This window comes from Triticum urartu, chromosome 3 (genome assembly GCF_003073215.2).
Source record: "Triticum urartu cultivar G1812 chromosome 3, Tu2.1, whole genome shotgun sequence".
In the NCBI taxonomy this organism is placed as follows: Eukaryota; Viridiplantae; Streptophyta; class Magnoliopsida; order Poales; family Poaceae; genus Triticum; species Triticum urartu.
In genome coordinates, this window is record NC_053024.1 from 650,805,515 (window position 1) to 650,829,207 (window position 23,693).

The window sequence follows — 23,693 nt, forward strand, 5'->3', positions numbered from 1 at the left end:
CGCTCGAGCCGAGGATCAAAGTTTTCCCTGGAGCAACACGGAATCAAATTTAAATTCAAAATGGAAAATCAAAAGAAAGGAAAAAAAACAAAAGAAAACATAAAACCTATTCTAGCCCTATCCTACAGCCCAACCCAACTCGCCCTAGCCTAACTAATGCTAACGAGCACGCAACGCAACCCAACCCAGTAGCTCACCTAACTAACCGAAGCGGTACACCACATTATAATGGTAACCGTCAGATTACTTACAAAACTTGCAATTGTTTGTGACGGATCCTCGTGACAAAAAAAATTCACCTAAGATCATTTTCTATGACGGAAACCGTCACTAGCTGATTTCCTCCCAGGGTGCCCCCTCAGCAACTTTAATGACGTTCCGGCCAGATTTTAGGTGACACTTTTGGCCTTCACTAGAAAAATGCATTTTCTAGGATGGTTTTTAGTGTCATGGAAAATATTCAGCGAGTAAGATAAAGGATAAAAAAAAGAAATGGTGTGGTGGGGTTTAAAACGTGATTTCCGAATTTTCTAGCATGGCAGAGTTTTGAACATATTAGAGTCAAATTTGTAGTGGTTATGTGTTGAGGTGCTCATATCGTGATCCATTGATTCTTTTTCGTACGTGCTTGTCATCGAGAAAGCCGTGTCGGATCGTCACACTACGCTCGGCGGTGAGGTCAGTCTCCGTCTTTCATCTCCGAACCGGGTGGCTTCAAGTAGAGCAGAAAGTTGTCCCGAACTCGTTAAACCGGGGGCTCTGAGCTGGCGCTATGTGCTTACCCGTTGGCGAGTTCACCGTCCATCCACCAGTCATTGCCAACCCCGCCGTCATCGTCTTCAGTCATCTTGTTCAAATTAAGGTCCGGCCATGTGCTCTGATGCCTGAGCTCGGCGACGAGTTCGGCCTAGCATGGATCCAAGACAAAGACGGGTAGGGCAGTAACTGGACCTTTCCCCTACTCGTTCCCCAAACTCGGACTCCGAGCAGGGCGGGAAGTCGTCCGGAAACTTCTAGGACTTGTCCTTTTTGTTGCGGAACCACATCCATGGGACGAGTTAACAGTTCACATGATGTCTGTGATGCGATTATCTCAATAAATCACGGATATCCATTTCTGAGCCCCGGCTCATCTGCACCTGGTGAACAGTAAATTCAAAAAAATCCGGATTCTTTTTTTTTTGCATGGAAGATGCTTTGGTGCATGAGGTCCGCTTTAAATTACAGCTCATTTGGACATCTGAGTAGCTCTTATAAAAAAACAAATTTAAACAGTAAACTTTTTCACAGACTCTAAATTTATCTTTTTTGCTGTGAGCTATTCAGATGTCCAAGTGAGCTGAAATATGGAGCGGACCTCACGTGCCGAAGCATCTTCCATGCAAAAAAAAATCAGGTTTTTATTTTTATTTTTCTAGTATTTTGTTTGAATTTACTGTTTATGACGCGAGCAGATGAGCTCGGGAGCCAAATAGCCTCACTGGATAAATCGATCTATTTTCCATATGTAAAAGTTTTATAATGCAGCGGCCAGCAAAATGTATTATGTTGATTTGAGTGTGTTTTCGTGTAGGATTGATTGTTTCAGTGGAAGACCATACTTCCGTTGATAGAGAGGCATTCAGTAACGTGCGTGTGTTGGCACGAGTGTCTACGTTCGTAGTCTTCAGTAGTAGGTGTTGTCCGTTGTGCGTGTGGTGGTTCGAGCGTCTACGTGCGAACGTCTACGTCGCAACCAGCGTTTTAAAAAGAGATGGCAGCTAATTTTAAGGAGGGCTAGAGAGAGAGGAGGAGGAGGAGGACAAAGCGTGGCCGGGAATGGGAGGAAAACTTCGACCAGAAGAGGAGAGGAGAAGAGTTTCGGTTTGGGCTTCCCCAAGACGAAGTGGAGGCAGCCAAGCGGAACTGGAACAGCGAGGAGTGCAGCAGAGCTGCAGTGCACCTCTTCCATCTCGCCCACTGATTGTGTCCGGTTCCGGCATGGGCAAAACCGCTGGCTTGTGTTTAGATCTTTCGGTCGACTTATTCAATCACGCAGCCTCTTGCACGCCCAGGTCGCTCACGCAAATCTGCCAAAACTGTGCTTTTTGGGTGGGATTTACGAGAGAGAAAGTTTCTTCTTTATGAGAGAAGTGGCGACGACGAGCTGCGTGCGGTGCCTTCAGACTGCTGCTCACGTAGGTTGAGTAGAGTCACGACCCCATCCTCCCACGTGATACAGCCTCAGGAGCCACATCTTCTCCGTTATTTAATCGCGGCATCGCCGGTGAAAAGGGCGGGCCATTGCCATTGCCATTCTACCCAACGGTGGCATTGATCGTCGCCGGCGACGCGATGGACGCGGACGCGCTGCTGGAGAAGATACGGGTGCTGGAGGAGGGGCAGGCCGAGCTCAAGCGGGAGATAGGCAAGCTCACGACGGGCCGCCGCGCTTTCCGCGCGCTGCCGCCGCAGCCGCAGCCGCGACGCGTCGTCGCCCGCAGCGGCGGCGGGTTGGCCAGCAGGCACTGCCACTGGAAGTGGGTACTGCAGTCGCTGGCGCAGGCCGTGCACATCATTGGCCCCGACGGCAAGTTCCTGTACTGGTGAGGTCCCTTGCCTGTGTTGTTTCGGTCGTGCACACTCATTGTTCACTAGGTGCTTGACGAAATGCTGAACTAGTGCTATTCATAGTTTTTTTTTTCTTTCTATTTGGCCCGAGCGCTATGCATAGATGGAAGTTCGGCTTTTGCTTACTTGGATGCAATCCTGGCTACGGTGTTTTGTTGCATTGACACGTGACTTTGGAAGTACATACATACAGTAAACTAATGGGATAATTGCATCTTATTGTAGTCGACCTGGGGCAAAGTGAAAACTTCTGCAAAAACTGCTGCTCAAAGTGATAGAACTCACAGTTTACCTACTCTTTCGCAAAAAAAAGTTTTACCTACTGCGAAGAGCATTTCACTTTTCTTTATTAAAATACATAGCACATCTTGATGCATGTAATTGGTATAGATCCGCATTCCTACTCGCAGTTGACTCTGCTCGATTCTATGAATGCATGTTTTACCAAATTCTTCCTTCTTGTTCTGTAATCTAGGAACCGGTATGCTGAGCATTTGTTTGGCTATTCTGCATCAGAAGCAGTTGGTCGGAGTGCCGTTGAATTAATTGTTCATCCTACTGACTACGATGCAGCAAAAATCGTCATCCAGACTATATTTACAGGGAAGTGCTGGAGAGGCAAGTTTCCTGTTAAGAACAAGTCAGGAGACAGGTTTTTTATCCTTGGCCAGAACACCCTTTTATACGGTGACGATGGTAGCTTGGTGGGCCTTATTGGTATCTCGCATGATTTACGGACATTAGAGGAGATATGTAGTCCCTCAGGCTCAGCGGAATCCTATCCAAGTACAGCAAAGCCCCAGTTCCATGCTAACAACCAGCCTAAAAGTGGTTCACTAAACAAAGGTTCTCTTCACTCCCAGCAACCTCTTCAATCTTCTACTACCTCCAAGATAGTAAATTTGGTAAGTTCAGTTGCTGAACAACAGAAGAAACGACCACGCTGTTCAATTTCAATGGAACTTTTTCTGGTACTTATTCTTCATTTATTTCTTAGTGTATTCTTTTCTTGATGTTGGAATAACAACACAGGTTACCAGTGTTACAAGTAGAGTTCGTTCTCGGATACGGACAGACCAGAATAGCGATAAACAGTATGGTAGTGGCTCTGAGGGCCAGTATTCTGAACTTGATCTCCAGGACGAGCTGGTATCAAGTAAACAAAATAACCCTAGTGGGGATGTAATGCATCGTGCCTTTGTGGCCGAAGAGAAATCCCCTGGCAAGTCTTGCAAAACAATTAGTGATGATTCAGGAGAAGGAAAAGTAGGGTTTCACAAGATTTTAAATTCAAAGGCTGAGGCATTGTTGGCCAAGATGGGCATATCATGGCCTTGGAAAGGCCATGAAATTGATGGGGGTTCTGGGAATAATAACGTGAACTCAACACAGTTGCATGATAAGCCAGAGAATGACCAGACTCATCAGAGAGTTCCAGTTCTAGAGCCTATCATAATTCCAGGCTGCCAAGACAGCGAATACACTTGGGCTAGCAAATATGAGGTCTCAGGTTCCTGGTGGGATTTCAACAAGGACAGAGCGAGTAGCATGTGCAGCACTGGCAGTACTAATAGCAGCGGTATTGACAGAGTAGATTATGAAGCAGACTACTTCGATGATGAGATTTTCTGGGAAGACCTAGTAATTGGAGAACAAGTAGGTCAAGGTAGTTACTTTTCCCTTTGCAATTACTCCATCTATAGGGACTCAGATCTCTTGGTTAGCATGTACTTCAAAAACATTAGTAGTAGGCATAGCCGTAGCTTGTAATCGTAACTATTTAGGCGGTTTGTTCTTTGTCAGTAATTCACACTATGCATGCATCTTAATAGCTCATAGGCATACTCCAAATTGGTTCTTTGTCAGTTAAATTCCTCGCTCTTCATGCTTCTTAATAAAAACTTATGTATTCTCCTCTTACCGTTGGCATAGTTCAAATATGTTTCTTTTAATCTTCAATAGTCATACAGTTCAGTTAATTTCATGATTTTACAGTAGTCCTAGTGGCGCGAGTGTCTATTCCGAGATTCTAAGTTGCAAGTGATATGCATGTACTTTTTTACTCCTGAAAGTCCATATAGATAATCTCACAGAATTATCAGTGATATCCCTATTCTTAGACTGATGTATGCAATCTGGTACTCATCTGTGCTATTTTCATGTTCGATGCATATAGGTTGTTGCGGAACAGTGTATCATGCTTTGTGGCATGGCTCGGTAAGCCGATATATCATTTCTATTCCATGAATATTAATGGAGTTCACATCTTAACAACAGATTCTCAGTATCTATCCATATTCCTGTAGGACGTGGCAGCTAAAGTATTCTCCAAGCAGGAATATTCAGAAGAATTGTTAACTACCTTCAGACAAGAGGTGGACATCTATATGTACATACAATTTCTGTTGACCTTAAATTGCTCATGAATTAGGGTACAATAGCAATGAAACTACATTATATCTACTGTATTATTGAGACATATACTCCATCACAGAAACTAAGTGCAAGATTACGACTGGTCTCCGACACTCCGTGATGTTCACAGAACCTACTGTTACAATTTTCGCTATTCTATGTTAATGTATCTATGTGGATAAATATGAAGAAAAAATATGGTGTTGACAAACCTTCACTTCTGTTGGTCTTTTTGTGGGTCAATTAGCACCACATTGATAACTTTTCAAAATCATGTGATCCCTTTTCCATAGTTTGTGGCCATGACTATATTTGTATCCTTCAAATGTGTAGGTATCATTGATGAAGAAACTACGACATCCCAATATAATACTTTTCATGGGTGCAGTCGTGTCGCAGCAACCACTTTGTATTGTTACTGAATTTCTCCCACGGTATGCTGTATATCTTTCTGCATGCGTTTCTTATTGGTACACATAGTTCTGTAAGCAACCACCCGTGTTTTATACTCCCCACTTGTTGAAAAAGTTGGTAGTGCTAATACCCCGGTTCTATTCGTTTTATACTAAAGCCACTTCTGACATACTCCCATGCATTGATTTTGTACTAGGCGGAGTTGGTTTTATTTTCCATGGGGTTTAAACCATTCATGATATTGAAAATATAATATTTGGCATTCTTCTGTAATTGTGTAGACTCTAGAATCTCACAAGAGGTCATTTTGTTTTACTTGCTCTGTATAACTCTTCTGAGCCCCATACGCAGCGGGAGTTTGTTTCAGTTGCTCCAAAATAATATTGGCAAGCTGGATCCAAGACGGAGAGTTAACATGGCTATAGACATTGTGAGTGCATTTCTCTTAACAGCTGGTTAAGGAATCAAGAAATATCCAGCCAAATGTACATGGAACTTTTGAGAAATGAACATGTTGTAGCACAAGAACTAGATAAACATTCTTCACTTGAAGATCTCAAGAGATGTGTTGAATAGATACGGAAATATTTTTTACAACTGCCTAAAAGCAAAGTTGAACTGCATTTAAGCTAAGCCATAACTGAAGAATGAAACAGAAAATTGGTGATATATTTTACCTGCTACCAAACATGGTATCTTGTTCTATATCACACATTATGTTACTATGATCATAACTGAAGATTTTATCACCAAAAGTCAATAGTGATTCATGTGATTATGATGTGCAATATTGTAACCTTAATCCTCTTAACCCATCGAGATAGAAGCTACTTGATATTTTCTTTGTCGATTACACATTTTTCCATGTGGATTCTTAGAAGAAGAATTAATATTGTTGCAGGCAAGGGGCATGAACTATCTTCACACTTCCATCCCCACTATTGTGCACCGTGATTTGAAATCGCCAAACCTGCTGGTTGATAAGAATTGGAATGTAAAGGTAAGTATGAAGCTTTGTCCTCCATGCTTTATATTGTCTCATCTCACTTGGTTCTATTAGGTTGCGGACTTTGGTCTTTCACGTCTGAAACTCGAAACATTTCTGACAACAAAAACTGGAAAGGGAACAGTAAGTACAAGCAAACTTAACCTTTTGACATGGATTCTCCAGACTGACAAGTTTATCATAAACTTTAACCTAGTACCTGATAACCTGGTTTCCACATCCAGCCGCAGTGGATGGCTCCGGAGGTGCTGCGGAGTGAACCTTCAAATGAAAAGTAAGCTCAGCATGGAGATTCTTGAACAATATATATCCTTGTTACTTAAGGATGATTACTCATTTCTTCCTTTTTATGGAGTATAGGTCTGATGTATTCAGCTACGGAGTGGTCCTATGGGAGCTTGTTACTCAGAAGATTCCCTGGGATACTCGCAATACAATGCAAGTACGTTTTTACTATGCATATTGGTTTTTCACTTTTTGTGGTGTCTTAGAGCCAACAAAAATCTTGGAAGATGCTTGCTTACTGGTGAATGGTAAGGGCTCCTTTGATTCAAAGGAATTGCATAGGATTTTTGGAGGATTTAAACCCTTAGGAATTTTTCCTGTGATGCTCGTTTGATTCGTAGGATTGGCATCCTTAGGAATTTTTCCATAGGATCCATTTGTACTACATTTTGGAGGAAAATTTCCATCCACTCAAACCTCTTTGTAGAATTCCTTTGTTTTTTCCGTGCTATCAAACATTATTTCAAATCCTGTAGGATACTATGGGACATGTCACCTTATTCCTGCATTTTTCCTATTCCTTCATTTTAACAATCCTCTGAATCAAAGAGGCCCTAAATGTTTGCCAAGAAGCGAAATCGCGGTCGTTGCAGGAAAACTTAGTTTATTTTCTGCTTCTTATTTTCAACGTAACAGCACAAGCTTTGCGGCCTGTATGTTGCAGGTTGTCGGAGCCGTGGGTTTCATGGATGACAGACTTGAAATTCCAACGGACACGGATCCTCAGTGGGCATCGATGATCCAGAGTTGTTGGGACAGGTACATACTACCATTCTGCACGCTGGTACCGAACAACCATTCCCCGATCCCATTGCATGATTATCCTTTCTGTGAGCAGTGACCCGCAACGCCGCCCTTCGTTCCAAGAACTCCTTGAGAGGCTCCAGGATCTGCAAAAGCAGTGCACCGTTCAAGCGCAGACGGAGCGGAAAAGGGAGCGGAGAAGTGCTGGAAAGATGAGCGCCAAAGATGAGAGCTAGCTTTGTGTTCTGATGGAGATGGATTATGCAGCCCCCATCTTGGGGGGTGGCTTATACAACACGAGTCTGGAAGGGTTTGGCTCAAATTGCCACCTTGAGGCTTGAAGCTTTGGAGTGCAGTTCAGGGAGGACGCTGGCGACGTGACATGAGACTGGCAGTCGCTTCAAGGCTAGTCTGGATTTGCAGAACCTGGGATAGGTGTTAAGATATGATTGGTCCAAAGCTCAATCATTGTACATGTGGAGTGTGTGCTAGCCATGGTATTGGCATTGTATTTGTTAGGAATAAATTAATTAGAATAGTTAAGGGATAGTTCCTGCTTAATAGCAACCGACTTAAGTCTAACAACCGTCATTGGTTGCCATCCTTTGTAAGGGTCGCGTCCGTCAGACTCGCCCCCTCAGATTGTATATATAGCCTTTCGTCGTCAATAAAGATAACGATTCACTTGTCAATCACTTGTACTTCAACACGTTATCGGCACTTTTCTCTGCCGAGAGCGGTTAGGCCACGAGAGGAGTGGAATCGGCCTCATGCCAACAAAGAAGAACACAAAGAATAGAAGCAGAGGAAGAACCGGAGAAGAGAGTGTCTTTGGCGGTGAGAGCGCCCTAGCCCGTCGTGGTCTGGCCGCCTCTGTGCTCGTCCCGACCCTGGCCTCCAACGGGACACACAACGGTCACGGCCTCGGCCTCCTCTCCAAGACAATATAATGGATGAATACTTATTTATCCTCCAGTATTTCCCTTAAGAGAAACATGCTGCCGTGAGCACATCAGGAATGATCACCCATTAATTTTTTAAGATATCAAGTCTATCGCAGCTTATAATTCTGTTACTTGTAAAATCAACTTCAAGTTGAGATTTTGTGATCATTTTTTTTGTAGATCCGGTTGAAAATCCCTTAGTACTTTACATCCTCTTATGACGGACTACCATTTCCATGGAACAAAAACATAGAATTGCTCAAAATCATTAGATTCACCCAACAAGTACTATACCATTATTTGAAATTCCTGCTAGTATTGAGAATATTAAGCAAGTCGGTGGTCACAAAATAGAACCATGAAAAATTTAAAGTAAAGTGGATGTGAAATGACAACCAAAGACAGGATTACCTATTAATAGGGAATAGATCATTTTCACAAAAATGATCACAAAGGAACTCTCAAGTTTGTCAAATGGGTGGACATACAAACATTGTGCCTATGATGACCAAACCTACAAACATATAGTCGAACCACATCACAGTTTATTGAAAATGGCTAATAAGTTCAATGGGATAAATTTGAAAAATTACAAAATACAACCACACAAATATTTTTGATAAGGGATTGCTCTCAGAATCTTCATCAGAAGAGAACAAGAATCTAGTGTAGTAAAAGGATTATGAACTCATTTGCATTGAGGATACATTTGCAAAAAAAAAAATCTCACGTAATCTCCTAATTATCCCAAAATATCATTGGCCTATACTTGTACTACTAGATGTAGTATGATGTTTAATATCATATTTCCCGAACATGATATTCAATAATTTTGAATGTATGGATCAACCCAACCGCCCATCAGCTCAGCTCTGCCTGAGCCGCCACCTCCATCGTGTCGTTGGATCCCTGGCCATTCCCCTAAACCTCCCTACACCAAATATTCCGGTGGCTGCAGGCCCGCACCCTCCACCCGAACCAGTTAAACATAGCGTCGCTCCTCCATCGGCGACGTTGTGCCTGACACGGTCATGGACCGGCCTCACCGGTGGAACACCGTGGCCGGCTGCGTCACCCCCAACTCGGGCGGCACACGTGTGAGGAATCGACCGATGCAAAAAAGATGTTTAGGAAATCCGAAAATGTTGACACTAGAGCAAAGTAAGCAACACGCCAATATATACAAAATTAACGCGGGAACATCGGGCTCGGACCAACGGCAGCCACCCCCGGCCGGTACCAGAGCAAGTAACTTGGCAATTGGCATGCATGCGTGCCCCCTGGAAATAGCACACGGCGAGCGCAAGGCACGGCGCATGCATGCCCGCCCGCCCGCCCGCGCACACACACGACGCGCCCGCGCAGGCCCGCTATCGCCAGGGACGAACGACGTACGTGCGTGCGACGGCGTCTCCGGTCCTACGCGCGCCGGTCAACCCAGCCATGGCTGTCGCCTCCCCTCGCCGCGGCCGCGGCCGCGGCGGCGCCGTCGCTCTCCTCCTCCTCCTCCTCCCCGTCCTCCTCCTGGCGCCGGGCGCGGCAGGCTTCAACACCGAGTTCGAGGAGGACAAATCGCCCAAGCTCCCCCGCTGCAACAACCCCTTCCAGAAGGTGCCCGCCGATCGATCGGTTGTACTATCAATCATCCATCCCGGCGAGTTCACTAATCACATTTACGCGCAGGTGAAAGTGGTGTACTGGGTGGACGGCGAGCAGATGAGCGCCCTGATCGGGATGACGGCGAGGTTCGGCGGGATGGTGCCGGACACGGCGTCCGCCGCCGAGAGGCTCCCCGCCGTGATTCCCAGCTCCAAGACCGGCTGCCAGAAGTCCCCGCAGGCAATTAAACCACTCTCCCCGCCAGCGCGCGCGCGCACAGCACACACGCACGCACATCTGTTCTGAGCTGCATTTCCTTCGCTGCAGCTGGCTGGCAACATCGCCGTGACGGAGCGCGGCGAGTGCACGTACCTCGAGAAGGCGAACGCGGCCGCGTCCAGCGGCGCCAAGGCGCTGATCATGGCCAACGACATCGACGGTCAGCCATCTGCTTCGATCATTATCCATTACATTATCAGTGCGTGCGAGCGGAGCTGACGAGCAGAGCTCTTTGGGCTGGCTGGCAGATGTGGGGAAGATGGTGTGCAGCAAGAACGACACGGCGCTCGACTTCAAGATCCCGGTCGTGATCGTGTCGCGGTCCAATGGGCTCAAGATCTTCGAGGCCATGGACGGCGCGAAGAAGGGTGAGCACACCTGAATCGTAAATCAGTTTGTCGCCATATATACTACTACTCGTATACTAGTACATGTGATTTGCGGCGACCGATTATGTGCGGGCTCAGCTTGGTTGATTTGCAGTGGAGATGCAGCTCTACTCGCCCAACAAGGCGGCCTTCGACGGCGCCATCCCTTTCCTCTGGCTAATGGCCGTCAGCACCACCGCCTGCGCCGCCGTCTGGACCGCCGTCGTCGTCGGCGAGGAGGCAAGAAATTAAAACAAAAAGATCGTTTCGTTTCAACAGATTTCATGCATGGCGGCAGTATCATCATTCATATGGATGAAACGGCTGGACCGACCGACCGCGTGTGTGCAGGAGAAGAAGGCTCCTTCGGGGGACGGCGAAGGAGACCAGGAGGCTCCCAAAACCGAGGAGCCTGAGATCGTGGAGCTGCAGGCCGAGACGGCGTTCGTGTTCGTCATCGTGTCCTCCTGCGTCCTGCTCTTCCTCTTCTTCTTCAACTCCATCTGGTCCGCGTGGTTGATGGTCGGCCTCTTCTGCCTCGGCGGTCTCCAGGTAATCACATGGTCGATCCATTGTGGCTTGTTTCATCTCTTTTCTGACGGCCTGCCCCTGTGCATTTCACATTCAGGGCTTGCACTTCCTTGCGTCGACACTCATTGTCAGGTATAGATCTCAAATTCATCTGAATTCTTGGATCATTATCTTCCATCTTCTATATTTTTTCTGAGGGACATCGTCTGGAGTCTTAATTTGATGTGGGTGGGCAGAGCATGCAAGAAGTGCGGCGACACGAAAATAAAGCTCCCGGCGGTCGGGAACGTGACGGCGGTGACGCTCGTCGTGCTGCCGATAGCGCTGTTCATCGTCATCATGTGGGCGACGCACCAGAGCTCGCCGTTCGCCTGGGTTGGTCAGAACCTCATGGTACGTCGTCAAAGAAAATTTGTCAAATTCCAGCGTTTGCTTTCATTTGATTTCCATGTGTTTTACTTGATGCTTGATTCTTTTTTTTTCCTAGGGCATCGGCATGATGATCCTCGTATTGCAGATAGTGCAAATGCCGAACATAAAAGTAAGAAGACCACCATCGCCATCTCCATGGACATTCATTGTAGCTACTCTGGCTAAGCAATTGGAGTGATCTTGCACATTTTTAGGTTGCGTCGGCGCTTCTGATCAGCGCGTTTCTCTACGACATATTCTGGGTGTTCATCTCGCCCTTGATATTCAAGAAGAGCGTCATGATCACGGTAGGTTTTCTCTCACAGTAGCAAACTGGACAAAACCCCTGTATAACCCATGCAGTGATCCGATTCCGATCACAACGCGATCAGTAAGTGCTTACGACGCGTGTGCGACATGTGATGTAGGTTGCCAAGGGCACGGACGACGGGCCGAGCCTGCCGATGGTCCTGAAGATGCCCAAGGAGTTCGACGTGTGGAACGGCTACGACATGATCGGCTTCGGGGACATCCTCTTCCCTGGGCTCCTCGTCGCCTTCAGCTTCAGGTAAGAAGCACGGGGCCTGAATCCCCACCTTCCTTCCTCTGTTGGACACAACACAACATAATTACCGGCTGCTGCTGCGCTGCATGATGCAGATATGACAGAGCACACGGCAAGGGTGTGGCCAACGGTTATTTCCCCTACGTCATGATCGGCTACGCGTTTGGTATGCCCAATTTCCTGAACCTCGTGACAACAACCTAGTGCCATCAACATTAGGAAGCTGTTGCTAACTGATATAACTACCCCAAAATTGACGATGTAGGCCTGTCATTCACGTATGTTGGCCTGTACCTGATGAAGAGCGGCCAGCCGGCCCTGCTCTACCTCGTCCCCTGTACGCTAGGTACCATTGCCAACCAGCCCAGTCCGGCCATGGCGCCAACATGCAGAATCTCGAGCTCATATGGGTTGATCTTGTGGTCTGAAATTGGTCTTGCAGGAACCATCGTTGGGCTGGGCGCGCAGCGAGGGGAGCTCAGCCAGCTCTGGAACGCCAAGGCATAGGAGAGCGTCACCGTGGATGGAACACTCCGTAGTACGTGGTTGACACCCAGCCTTGGCTCCGGGCGTACGGTGGCCTCGAGAGCTACAGATCCTCTCAAGTTAATCCGGCAAAAGAAAGATGAAACATCTGTACTGTAATTTCGTAGCGATTGTTAGTGTGTCCATATGTTAATTGTAGGGTGCAGGTTAATTACCCATGTATTTATACGATGTTATAGTATACTATACTATACTAGTAGCTGTTAGTAATACTGTTGTATAAGACGAGATGGCACGCAACTCTGTCCAATCTTCCCTAAGAACAAGCTCTTGATCCAAATCATAGCCACTAGTAGTAGTAAGTAGATTACGTGGTCTCTACATGCCGGAGATCGTGTCAACTTGGCTCCATCCATCCATCAAGCTTCTCATGGCGAGCTTGCATTGCATGCCTACTGCACTGGCGCTTGCAGTGTCACCACGATCGGGCTCACCACGGCGTGCCTGCCGTCGCCCCACGTCAGCGCCCCGCTCCTCACCAGGGAGCTGCCGGGCTCCATCCTCGCCCGCGCCGCGGCCTCCACGTGCACCGTGAAGCTCAGCTTCTGCCCGTCGCGCCGGAACGCCAGCCGGTCGGGCCGCACCGTGACATTGCACCCCTCCGGCGACCTCACGGTCGCGCGGTAGGCCGACCTGCCGCCGCCCACGTTGGTCACCGTCCGGATGAAGTGGGTCCTCATCTTCGCCCTCGCGCCGTCCGCCACGAACGTGACGGAGAGGGACGGGTAGTTGAGGTTGCCGGCGTGCCCGGCGCGGCGCGCGCCCCGGCAGTCGGCCTGCCGCCGCGTGATCGCCCGGATGTTCTGCCCCGTGTAGTTGAGGTTGCAGAGGAAGCTGACGTAGTCCGCCGGCGCGATGTCGTAGACGAGGCCCGGGTCCATGGCGCGCATCGGGTCCACGTGCCCCGCGCCGAAGTCGAACACGTCCGCCACCTTGCCGGTGGACTCGTCGAGCATCGTGCCGTTACTGTTGTCCCTGGTGTAGGCCGTGGTCATGAGCGCCGACTTGATGGCCGCGGGGCTCCACGTCGGGTGCGCCGCCTTCAGCAGCGCCGCCAGGCCGGAGACGTGCGGGCAGGCCATGGACGTGCCGGAGAGGATGTTGAACTCCGTGCGCCGGCCGTCCGAGGGGATGCCTGCCGGGCCGACGCCGCTGGGCCACGCGGCGAGGATGTTCAGGCCGGGGGCTATCAGGTCCGGCTTGAGTGTCTCTGGAGATTGGGGGTTCGGGCCGCGCGCCGAGAACGCCGCCACCACCGGCGCTGGGTGCACGCCGAGGTGGGTGCCTTCGAACAGGATGGTGCCCGTGGCCGGCTTCTGCGGGGTGGACGACGCGATGTACTTACGGAGCTTCTCACCGGCGGCTGCACCGACGGCGGTGGCTGGCAGGACGTGGCAGTCGGCCACCAGGCCCTCCCCGTCGAACGCCCCGTTGGCGAGCACCATCCCGGCGGCGCCCGCGCGGTGAACCACGTCGCCCTTGGCGGCGCGCGAGTTCACGCCGCGGTCGCACACCACGATCTTCCCGCGCACGGCCGCCTGGTCCAGCGACCCGTCGAGGCACGTCGACGCCGAGTAACTGGTTGCCCCCGCGTACACCAGCTCGTACATTTTGCCGGACTGGAGCACCGGCCCGCCGTACACGCTCACCCCGTCGAGCACTTGGCCGTTGCCGAGGCGCACGTTGGCCGGGAAGGCGCGGTCCATGGACCCGGCGCCTACGGTGGTCATCCAGGGCGCCACATTGGTCACCGAGAGCCCACCTGGGCCGCCATTGCCGGCCGAAGCAGACACAACGATGCCAGCCTCTGTCGCGCCGAACGCCCCAATCGCGATGGCGTCGAGATAGTACGGCACCACGGCACCGCCGACGCTGAGAGAAACAACGTCGACGCCGTCAGTGACGGCGGCGTCGAAGGCCGCGAGGATGTCGGAGTCGAAGCAGCCGCCCGCCCAGCACACCTTGTACGCGGCGAGGCGCGCCTTGGGCGCCATCCCGGAGGCGACGCCGCGGGCGTAGCCGAGGGTGGACGCCGGGAACACGTAGCGGCCCGCGGCGATGGAGGCCGTGTGGGTGCCGTGGCCGTCGTTGTCGAGCGGCGACCTGACCTCGGCGGTCTCGTTCATCCGGCCGGAGGTGGCCTCGTAGCCCGCGGAGAAGAAGCGCGCCCCGACGAGCTTGCGGTTGCAGGAGCCGGGCGGGAAGCCGGGCCCGGACGCGCACGCCCCGCGCCACCTGGGCGGGACCGGGCCGAGGCCGCGGTCGCGGAAGCTGCGGTGCGCGGGCGAGATGCCGGTGTCGATGACGGCGATGACGAGGTCGGAGCCGAAGTCGGAGTCGGCGAGGATGGCCGAGGGCGGGGAGGAGAGCATCCCGAGGAACCGCGGCGAGCGCGTGGTGTCCAGGCGGCGGACGCGCTCCGGCAGCACGGCCGCCACCCCGCGGGCGCCGGCCAGCGCCGCCGCGGCCGACGGCGACATCCGCGCGGAGAACCCGTGGAGCGCCGACGAGTAGGTGTGGATCAGCGGGCCGCCCTCGGGCCACCCCCCGCCGCCCCCGGACGCCGCCAGCACCGCCGACTCGTACCAGTGCGCGTGGGTCGGGAAAGCCGACGGCTTCGCGTCGGCGTCCACCCGCACGATGTACGTCCTCTCGCCTCCCGCGTCCCCGCCGGAGGCGCCCACCGCGGCGACGAGGAGGAGCGGGAGCAGCAGATGGCGCGGCATTGCGCAATGGCGGATCGGGGGCGAGATTGGGGAGCAGGGAGTGGAGTGGAGTGGAGCGGCGGAGGGGAAAGCCGCGCAGCGCCTGCCTTTGCTCGGGTAAAGGTCAAGGAGACAGCGTGGTGGTGGTGGTGGTGGTGCCGTGGCGTACGATGGAGCAGAGCAGAGAGGCGGTGTGGCTCTGGCTCGCCGGGCTGGACCGGACCGGACCGGACTGAAGTCAGTCATCTTGCAGAGGGGTGCGGTGGGTTTGGATGGATTTGGCGGGCCGACCCCGCCGTGTGGGTGGGTCAGCACTCGTTTGGACTCTTGATCGGCTGTTGGTTAGCCCCGTTGTTTGTATGTACGTGCCCCCACTCGAAGAAAAAGCTTGTTTGTACGTCCAGACGTGTGTTGTTTTTGCCTGTCACGGGTTGAAACATGCAAGTTTGTACTCCAAGAGTAGGCACGCTTTGGTAACTGCTGCATTGGTAGTAGTACCTTGACAGAGTAATTATCTCCTTTTTTACAAACCTAAGCATGAAAAGTGTTGCAGTTGAAATCGCCAAAGACATGCATATAATTTTTTTTATGTCACAAAAATAACGGCATCACCATGTCAACCTCAAACCCAACACTTCCCCCATACAAATATATATATATATATATATATATATATATATATATATATATATATATATATATATATATCCCCACTTTATCTCCTTCGGTCATAAGCAACATGTAAAAAACTTATGTGTGACAATTTAAAATTTTAACCACAAGTTCAAGCGGTCGGTTGTTGACACCATGCAGGGTTTCAATTTTCTTCCCATGGTGTTTTAATTTTTTTATAATTCAAAGATCATTTGTAATAAACTATGCATTGTTTCAATTATCGCGCATGAATGTTTGGATTTATGAATTAAGTTCCTGTAACAAAATCAAATGGACAACAACAAAATTTGGTAGCATCAGATTGGGAACACACACACACACAAAACTAACCGTGCATGCCACACTAAACACTAAAACCCTAAAATCTTAGTAGTGGTGTGAGGGAGGGGGAGGGGGGTACGAGCACTACTAGTGACACAAGTAGCAATGTTTGGCCATCGCGACACGCTGCTAACATAAAAAAAAGTACAAATTCCTCCAAAATGGCTTAGCAACCTTGTATACATCCAAAAAAATGGATATGTCACTATGAATGGTGTACATTACATGCATATGACTTTTTCATGTGACAAAAAATAACAGCAGTACCATATCATTCCCTTGCATGGTTTCAATATCTAACCACTTGAACGTGTGGTTAATTTTTCAGAGTGTCAAAATTGTAACCTTGCATAGTTTCAATATCTAACCACTTGAACGTGTGGTTAAATTTTCAGAGTGTCAAACATAATTACACTATGTATTGAAACCATGAATAAATTATTGAAACCATGAACGTGTGGCCACTTGAACTAGATATTGAAACCATGCAAGGTTACAATTTCTTCTGACAATGTTTCAATTATTTTATAATTCAAAAAACATTTCTAAATAAACTATGTATTGTTTTTATTTACCACACACGAATGTTTGTATTTATGAATTAAGTTCGTGAAAGAAAGGCAAAAGGACAACAGTTTTTTGTACATCGGACTAGGAACACACACACAAGAAAAAAGAGCCCATTGCTTCCAAAGTGTTTTTTGATGAATATCTTCAATGGTCATTTTGCAGTCGATGCCACATAGCGCTGTTGTAAGTTCAAAACATCGGCCAAAGTGAGTGCTTCTCATCATGCTAGCGTTAAATACTACCATTGACACCCTGAGATAAACATACTTATTTGCTCATACTTGACAGAAAACAACTCTCTCTCCTCCAAGGATGATTGAGACCGTGTTCTTTAAAGGTTTGCAGACGTTAAGATTGGCGCACATGATAATAATTTCTTGAGAAATCTTGCGATGGTGCTTGATGACTCACAAGTATAGGGGGTCGCAATAGTCTTCAGAGGGTAGTATTTCATCCAGATTTATTGATTTGACACAAAGGGGGACAAAGAATATTTATAAGCCATAGTAGCTGAGTTGTCAATGCAACCACACCTGAGAGATAACTTTTCTGATAGCAATTTATTAATAGCACGCTAATATGATAATAGTGATAACAGTAGTGATAAAAGTAACAGTAATGGCAACAATAGTAACAAGTTTGCATAACAGTAGCAATAGTAACTTTAGTAAAGGCAATCGAAGAAAAGCATAGGCATGGAGTAGTGATGGATATTCAGATGAAATTCAATACGTAACTGTCACAACCTAGCGCGATACACAATAACGCCAATTCGTCAATCATATGTAGACATGTATTCTGTATATAGTTATACGTGCTTGCGATAAGAACTTGCATAGCAGCTTTTGTCCTACCCTCCCATAGCAGCTGGGGCCTAATGGAAACTAAGTATAATTAAGACGCTCATTTCAATAGAGAACCGGAACAAAGCATTAACACATAGTGAATACATGAACTCCTCAAGTTAAAGTCACCCCCCCCAATTGATATCACAATCGTTGTCACCTTTGGGGTCTATGCTTCAGAACAATAACATGTGCATACAATTTGCAGGTAAGATCAAGAACACAAAATATATTCATGAAAACATAAAACTCTTAGATCTGAAATCATGGCACTCGGGCGCTACTGACAAGCATTACACATAACAAAGTCACAACAACATCATTTTTAGAACATACTGAATACTAGGGATCAAGCTCTTATAAATTGACATGATTACATATGAAATTTCATCCAATCCCATCTAACTCATGTATGCTTACAAGGGGATTACTCACATATGATTGTGAGCATCATGAAATTGTTGATGAAGAAGGGTTGACGATGATGACGACATGTCCCTCTCCCCAGAGCCACGAACGGACTCCAGATTAGGACTCCCGACGAAGAACAAAAGGTGGCGGTGGTTCCATATCATAAAACACAATGAAATTTTCTCTTCGAAGATGTGAATTTATAGCGCCAGAATTATGTTGAAACGATGTCCACGGGCCCCACAAGCCCAGGTGGCGGCTCCCTGAAAGGATCGATATGGTTGACTAGAGGGGGGGGGTGAATAGGCAACTACCAATTTTTAGCTTTTCTTTACCAAATTAAACTTTGCATCAAAGTAGGTTGTCTAGATGTGCAACTAGGTGAACAAACTATATGATGCAACAACAACAAGCACACAAGTAAGCAAGGGAACAAACACTAAAGAGCTTGCACAAGTAAAGGTAAGAGATAACCAAGAGTCGATCCGGTGAAGACGAGGATGTGTTACCGAAATTCCTTCCTTTTGAGGGGAAGTACGTCTCCGTTGGAGCGGTGTGGAGGCACAATGCTCCCCAAGAAGCCACTAGGGCCACCGTATTCTCCTCACGCCCTCACACAATGCGAGATGCCGTGATTCCACTATTGGTGCCCTTGAAGGCGGCGACCGAACCTTTACAAGCAAGGTTGGGGCAAACTCCACAACTTAATCGGAGGCTCCCAACAAGACCACGAAGCTTCACCACAATGGAATATGGCTCCGAGGTGACCTCAACCGTCTAGGGTGCTCACACACCCAAGAGTAACAAGATCCGCTAAGGATGAGTGGGGGAATCAAAAATATCACGATGGAAGTGTAGATCGGGACCTTCTCAACCACTCCCGAACAAATCAACAAGTTTGGTTGGCTAGGGAGTGAGATCGGGCAAAAATGGAGCTTGGAGCAATAATGGGGCTTTAATGGTGGAAGAGGTAGGTCAAAGGGGGGAAGAAGACACCCTTTTATAGTGGGGGGAACAATCCACCCGTTACCCCCCACTCAGCCCGGCAGAGAGCGGTACTACCGCGGGGGCAGGGCGGTACTACCGCTCCTAAGCGGCACTACCGCTCCCCCTCAGCGGTACTGCCGCGCTAGAAGAGAAGGGGCTGGGGCTGGGACCCAGAGCGGTACTACCGCGGAGGCAGCGCGGTACTACCGCTCACAAGAAGTACTACCGCCACTACTACCGCAGCTAGTACCGTAAAACCCGACACGAGAAAATGCGCACTCGAGTCGAGGCGGTAGGAACACGGAGCCACAACGGTACTACGGCTGAGGCCAACCAGCGGTACTACCGCTCCGAGGAGCGGTACTACCGCTTACTGAGCTTCAGCCGTACTACCGCTATACTGCAGCTAGTGCCGTAAAACCCGACACGAGAAAATGTGCACTCGAGTCGAGGCGGTAGGAGCACGGAGCCGCAGCGGTACTGCAGCTGAGGCCATAAAGCGGTACTACCACTCCGAGGAGCGGTACTGCCGCTTAGTGAGCCTCAGCGGTACTACCGCTGTGGCCCGCGGTACTACCGCTGGGTCCAGGAAAAGACACAAAGGGGAGAAAAGAGAAGCTCCAGAGAGGCGGAAAGAAACGGTGGGTGTGAGAAGAACGTGTAGTGTTGATTCCACCCAAACCATACCGAAGCAGATCCCCTCTTGATAGTACGGTGACTACTACGAAACTTAGTCCACCAACAAAGTCACGAAGGAAGCTACACCGTCTTGAGTAGAGCGCCGAGGGGAAATAATCGTTTCGTGCCGAAGGATGAATATCTGAAAGAACTCAAAGCACCCGATTAGTCCACAAATGCATTGTCATCAATCACCAAAACACCGTAGGGATAAATATGCCCTTACAATCTCCCCCTTTTTGGTGGATTGATGACAACACGGGATTTGCACAGAAAAGAGTAATGACATAGAATGCAAGAGAACCCACACCTCTAACAAATAGACAGGCTCCCCCTAGATGTTGTGCACACTAGATAAGTGCTTTGGACTGCACGGCACACATACTAGGATCACGGCTCCCCCTATATTTTAGAGACCAACAACCTAAGCAAGATGTATGAGAACAACATATATGATAGGAAGAGCATGCAAGCTATAAGATACCGAGTGCATAACACATAGATAAGATAACAAAGGTAGCATATGTCTTACACCATATGTCTGGAACTTAGGTCTCACAAGCACAAAACCAAACAAAACCAACAACGAGAAAGCAAACGAACGACACAAAGACACACTCGCAAACACAAATCCCTAAACTCTCTCCCCCTTTGGCATCGAGACACCAAAAGGGTAGAGAGGGACACTACGACTCCAGGTGATGGGCGAGGAAGGTCCTGAACATCACATCTCTGCATCTTCATCGTGGGTTGAAAAGTGCTCGGCATCGGAGTCGGTCCAGTGACAGTTCTGATGAATCCAGTCCTCCTCTTCAGTGATCTGTCCCTCAGACCCACTGACAACCGTGGCTCCCAACTGACGCATGATCTCCTTGTGGCGCGTCCTGGCATTCTTCTCTGCCACATGAGTCATGTACTGACCATGGGACTCCATGCAGAAGAGCTTCTTCATCTTACGCTTGAGCTTCTGGGCCCAAGATGGTTCTGCACTGGAGTGGCTAACGTCCTCATCGGGGGCATCAGGAGCAGCCTCATCCTCAGTTCCCATGGCAGCAGCAGCAGCAGACGGGCCCCCCGTGGCAGCAGTAGCAGAAGGACCACCTGTGTGAGGCACTGACCAGTTGTCCTTCTTCTTAAGGCGCTCGATCTCATGTGACACCAACTCTCCAGTTTCTAGCAGCACTCTGGGATAGGTCTGTGCCCAGGCCCTCTCAATGAGCCTCATGATGAAGGGACCATAGATAGGACACTTGCGCTCAGACACGGCAGATACAAGTTCAGACCACATGACATGAGAGATATCCAGGCTCTCTCCAGTGTTTGCTTCCTTCTCATGCTGACAGAAAAGGAGCATGTCCACGAGGTAGGAGTGAACCTGATCCAGATTCCCAATGCGAGGGAAGAGAGTCTCACGGAATATGCGATGAAGAATGTCCAGATACGGACACAGCTTGTAGGTCTTCTTCTCAGTGACAGGGTGAACCTTCACAATGCAGTAGGGCCAAAGGGCTTGCTTGTGGGTGGAAGTAACATGGCGGTGAGGACGGAAACCGACAGGAGTCTCAAGCCCGTTATCCACCACATCAAGTAACTTCATGAACGCCTCCCACTTGACAGAAAGCCGCTTGCCATTGGTCATCCAAGTCAGAGTCCTGTCGCTATCTGTTCCAAGATGGACGGTGGCATAGAATTGAGCCAACAAATCCACATCGAAATCCTTGTTGAACTGCATGATCCTGAGAATGTTCAGCTGAGTGCACATCTGAAAGGCTTCTCCAAAGTACTCTGGATCCTTCTCCATAGCATCGGTGTCAATGGAGCGAACATCAACATAGAGATTCTTCTTGGCCTTGATCACATCAAAGTAGATGGCAAACTGAAAACGGTTCCAGAACGGACGGTTGACCAAAGTGGGTTCTTGGTCCACCGTATAGGGGTTGCGGCGACACTTCTCCCAAAACTCCTTGCTGGTCATCTCAGTCACAGCCTTCCCTTTTGGCTTGTTGGCGGCTCGCTTCGATTGCTGAGGAGGTGGAGGAACAGTTGCAGAAGCACTTGCTGGAGGCGGTTGGGTGCTCGAGGAACCACCGGCAGGCTCTGAGGTCCGGTAGCGCTTGGAGGTGGCACGCCCGGGGTTGATACGGCGACCTTGCTGCTCGGAAATGTCATCACCTGGAGCCAAACACAAAAGGAGGCAAAACAACCAGAAGAAACGAGCATAAGCCAACAAACACAACAAAAGATCAAGGGAAGGTAGGAGAATGATGGAAATTGGCATGCAGCGGTAGTACCGTGACCAGCCCGCGGTAGTACCGCCCTAAGCGGTAGTACCGCCCTAGGCCAAGCGGTAGTACCGCTCCAAAGGGAGCGGTAGTACGGCTTGAGGCGAATACACGGCAGTTTCAAAGCGCGAGGCGGTGAAACAGTGGTTTCCTACTACCGTGGACAGATCCGGCACTACCGGCCTACCAAATGCAAAAATATTCCCACCAAACATCAATCTAGGTGATCTAGTTGCCTTCTCCAACCAACTCAAGCCTAGATTTAGCCAAAAATCTAGAGATGCAACCACCATTGCCCCTAAGCACAAGATCTAAAAGCAAGACCAAAAGAGAGAAGGAACGTGGGCAATACCGGCATCCATGGCAAGAGGACGAGGTGGGGATTGACTCCACCGAAGGAAATGGAGAGGAACGCCCCGGAGGAGGAGATCCACCGGAGCCCTTCCGCGGTGGAACGGTGCTGGAGAGAGGGAGAGGCACGAGGGGGCGAGCGAATGGGTATGGGGGAGAGAAACCTCCCCCTGCCCCGATAAAAACCCCTGGCCCCGCACCGCAGCGGTAGTACCGTGCTGGGGAGCGGTAGTTCCGCACTGGTGTGGCGGTAGTACCGCTTAGCACGGTAGTGCCTTCCATCACCAGCAGTAGTACTGCTTATCAGCGGTAGTACCGCTCGCCAGCAGCGGCAGTACCGCCCAGCACACCGCGGCAGCTAGACTACATGGCTTAGCTAAAAAAAACAGAAAACCCGCGACGAAAAGCAAAAGAACACACCAGCAAGAGGCCAAGAGAGGGCGGTGGCCGAAGCCACCTATGTTTGAGTCAAGAGATATGGCGCCGCGAAGATTTTAACCTTGGGCCCATGACCAAAACTCGTCTTTTGAGCACACGTGCCATCAACAATGGCTAAAGTGAAAGACTTGATCAATTTATGCATAATGGGGGGGGGGGGGGGGAGAGTTCATTGAGAGAACAACACTCCCCCTATGTCCATGCCTACACCTAAACTAGACAACAAATTGAGCGTGGTAGGGTGTGCACGGGTTCAAGCAACATTGCTCGAATCAATGATATTTAGCTCATGCCTTAACTCGCGAAATCTTGCTTCATCCAAGGGCTTCGTGAAAATATCTGCAAGGTTGTCATGAGTGTTGACATAGTTGAGCTCGATCTCTCCTCGCCTAATGTGATCCCGGATGAAGTGATACCGAATCTCAATATGCTTCGTCTTGAAGTGTTGCACCGGGTTGAGAGAAATCTTGATGGCACTTTCATTGTCACACCAAAGAGGCACTTTGTCACAAGTGACACCGTAATCCTTTAAAGTTTGCCTCATCCATAAGAGTTGTGCACAACAACTACCGGCCGCAACATATTCCGCTTCGGTGGACGAGAGAGACATACAACTTTGCTTTTTGGAAAACCAACTTACCAACGAGCAACCAAGGAATTGGCATCCTCCGGAAGTGGACTTCCTATCCACTTTGTCTCCCGCCCAATCGGAA

The 23,693-nt window shown here is 49.3% G+C and overlaps 3 protein-coding genes across 3 annotated transcripts; 2 read left to right on the forward strand and 1 right to left on the reverse strand.

The window, feature by feature from the left end:
- Positions 1-1,871: 1,871 nt before the first annotated feature.
- Positions 1,872-8,160, forward strand: LOC125545704 (probable serine/threonine-protein kinase DDB_G0267686). Its single transcript, XM_048709736.1, has 13 exons — positions 1,872-2,585; positions 3,086-3,515; positions 3,643-4,276; positions 4,787-4,827; positions 4,917-4,985; positions 5,359-5,459; positions 5,791-5,869; positions 6,341-6,439; positions 6,500-6,568; positions 6,670-6,719; positions 6,806-6,887; positions 7,395-7,489; positions 7,569-8,160. Exons 1-13 carry the CDS (start codon positions 2,335-2,337, stop codon positions 7,708-7,710), a joined length of 2,142 nt encoding a protein of 713 aa, XP_048565693.1. The 5' UTR covers positions 1,872-2,334; the 3' UTR covers positions 7,711-8,160.
- Positions 8,161-9,734: 1,574 nt separating this feature from the next.
- Positions 9,735-12,792, forward strand: LOC125545708 (signal peptide peptidase-like 3). Its single transcript, XM_048709739.1, has 14 exons — positions 9,735-10,029; positions 10,102-10,281; positions 10,345-10,456; positions 10,545-10,664; positions 10,780-10,904; positions 11,022-11,216; positions 11,293-11,327; positions 11,432-11,588; positions 11,683-11,736; positions 11,822-11,914; positions 12,035-12,174; positions 12,267-12,337; positions 12,437-12,517; positions 12,614-12,792. The coding sequence occupies exons 1-14, from the start codon at positions 9,739-9,741 to the stop codon at positions 12,676-12,678; spliced, it is 1,719 nt and encodes a 572-aa protein (XP_048565696.1). The 5' UTR covers positions 9,735-9,738; the 3' UTR covers positions 12,679-12,792.
- Positions 12,793-12,990: 198 nt separating this feature from the next.
- On the reverse strand, positions 12,991-15,443 carry LOC125545707 (subtilisin-like protease SBT1.5). Its single transcript, XM_048709738.1, has one exon. The coding sequence runs from the start codon at positions 15,441-15,443 to the stop codon at positions 13,110-13,112; it is 2,334 nt and encodes a 777-aa protein (XP_048565695.1). The 3' UTR covers positions 12,991-13,109.
- Between the last annotated feature and the right edge of the window lie 8,250 nt (positions 15,444-23,693).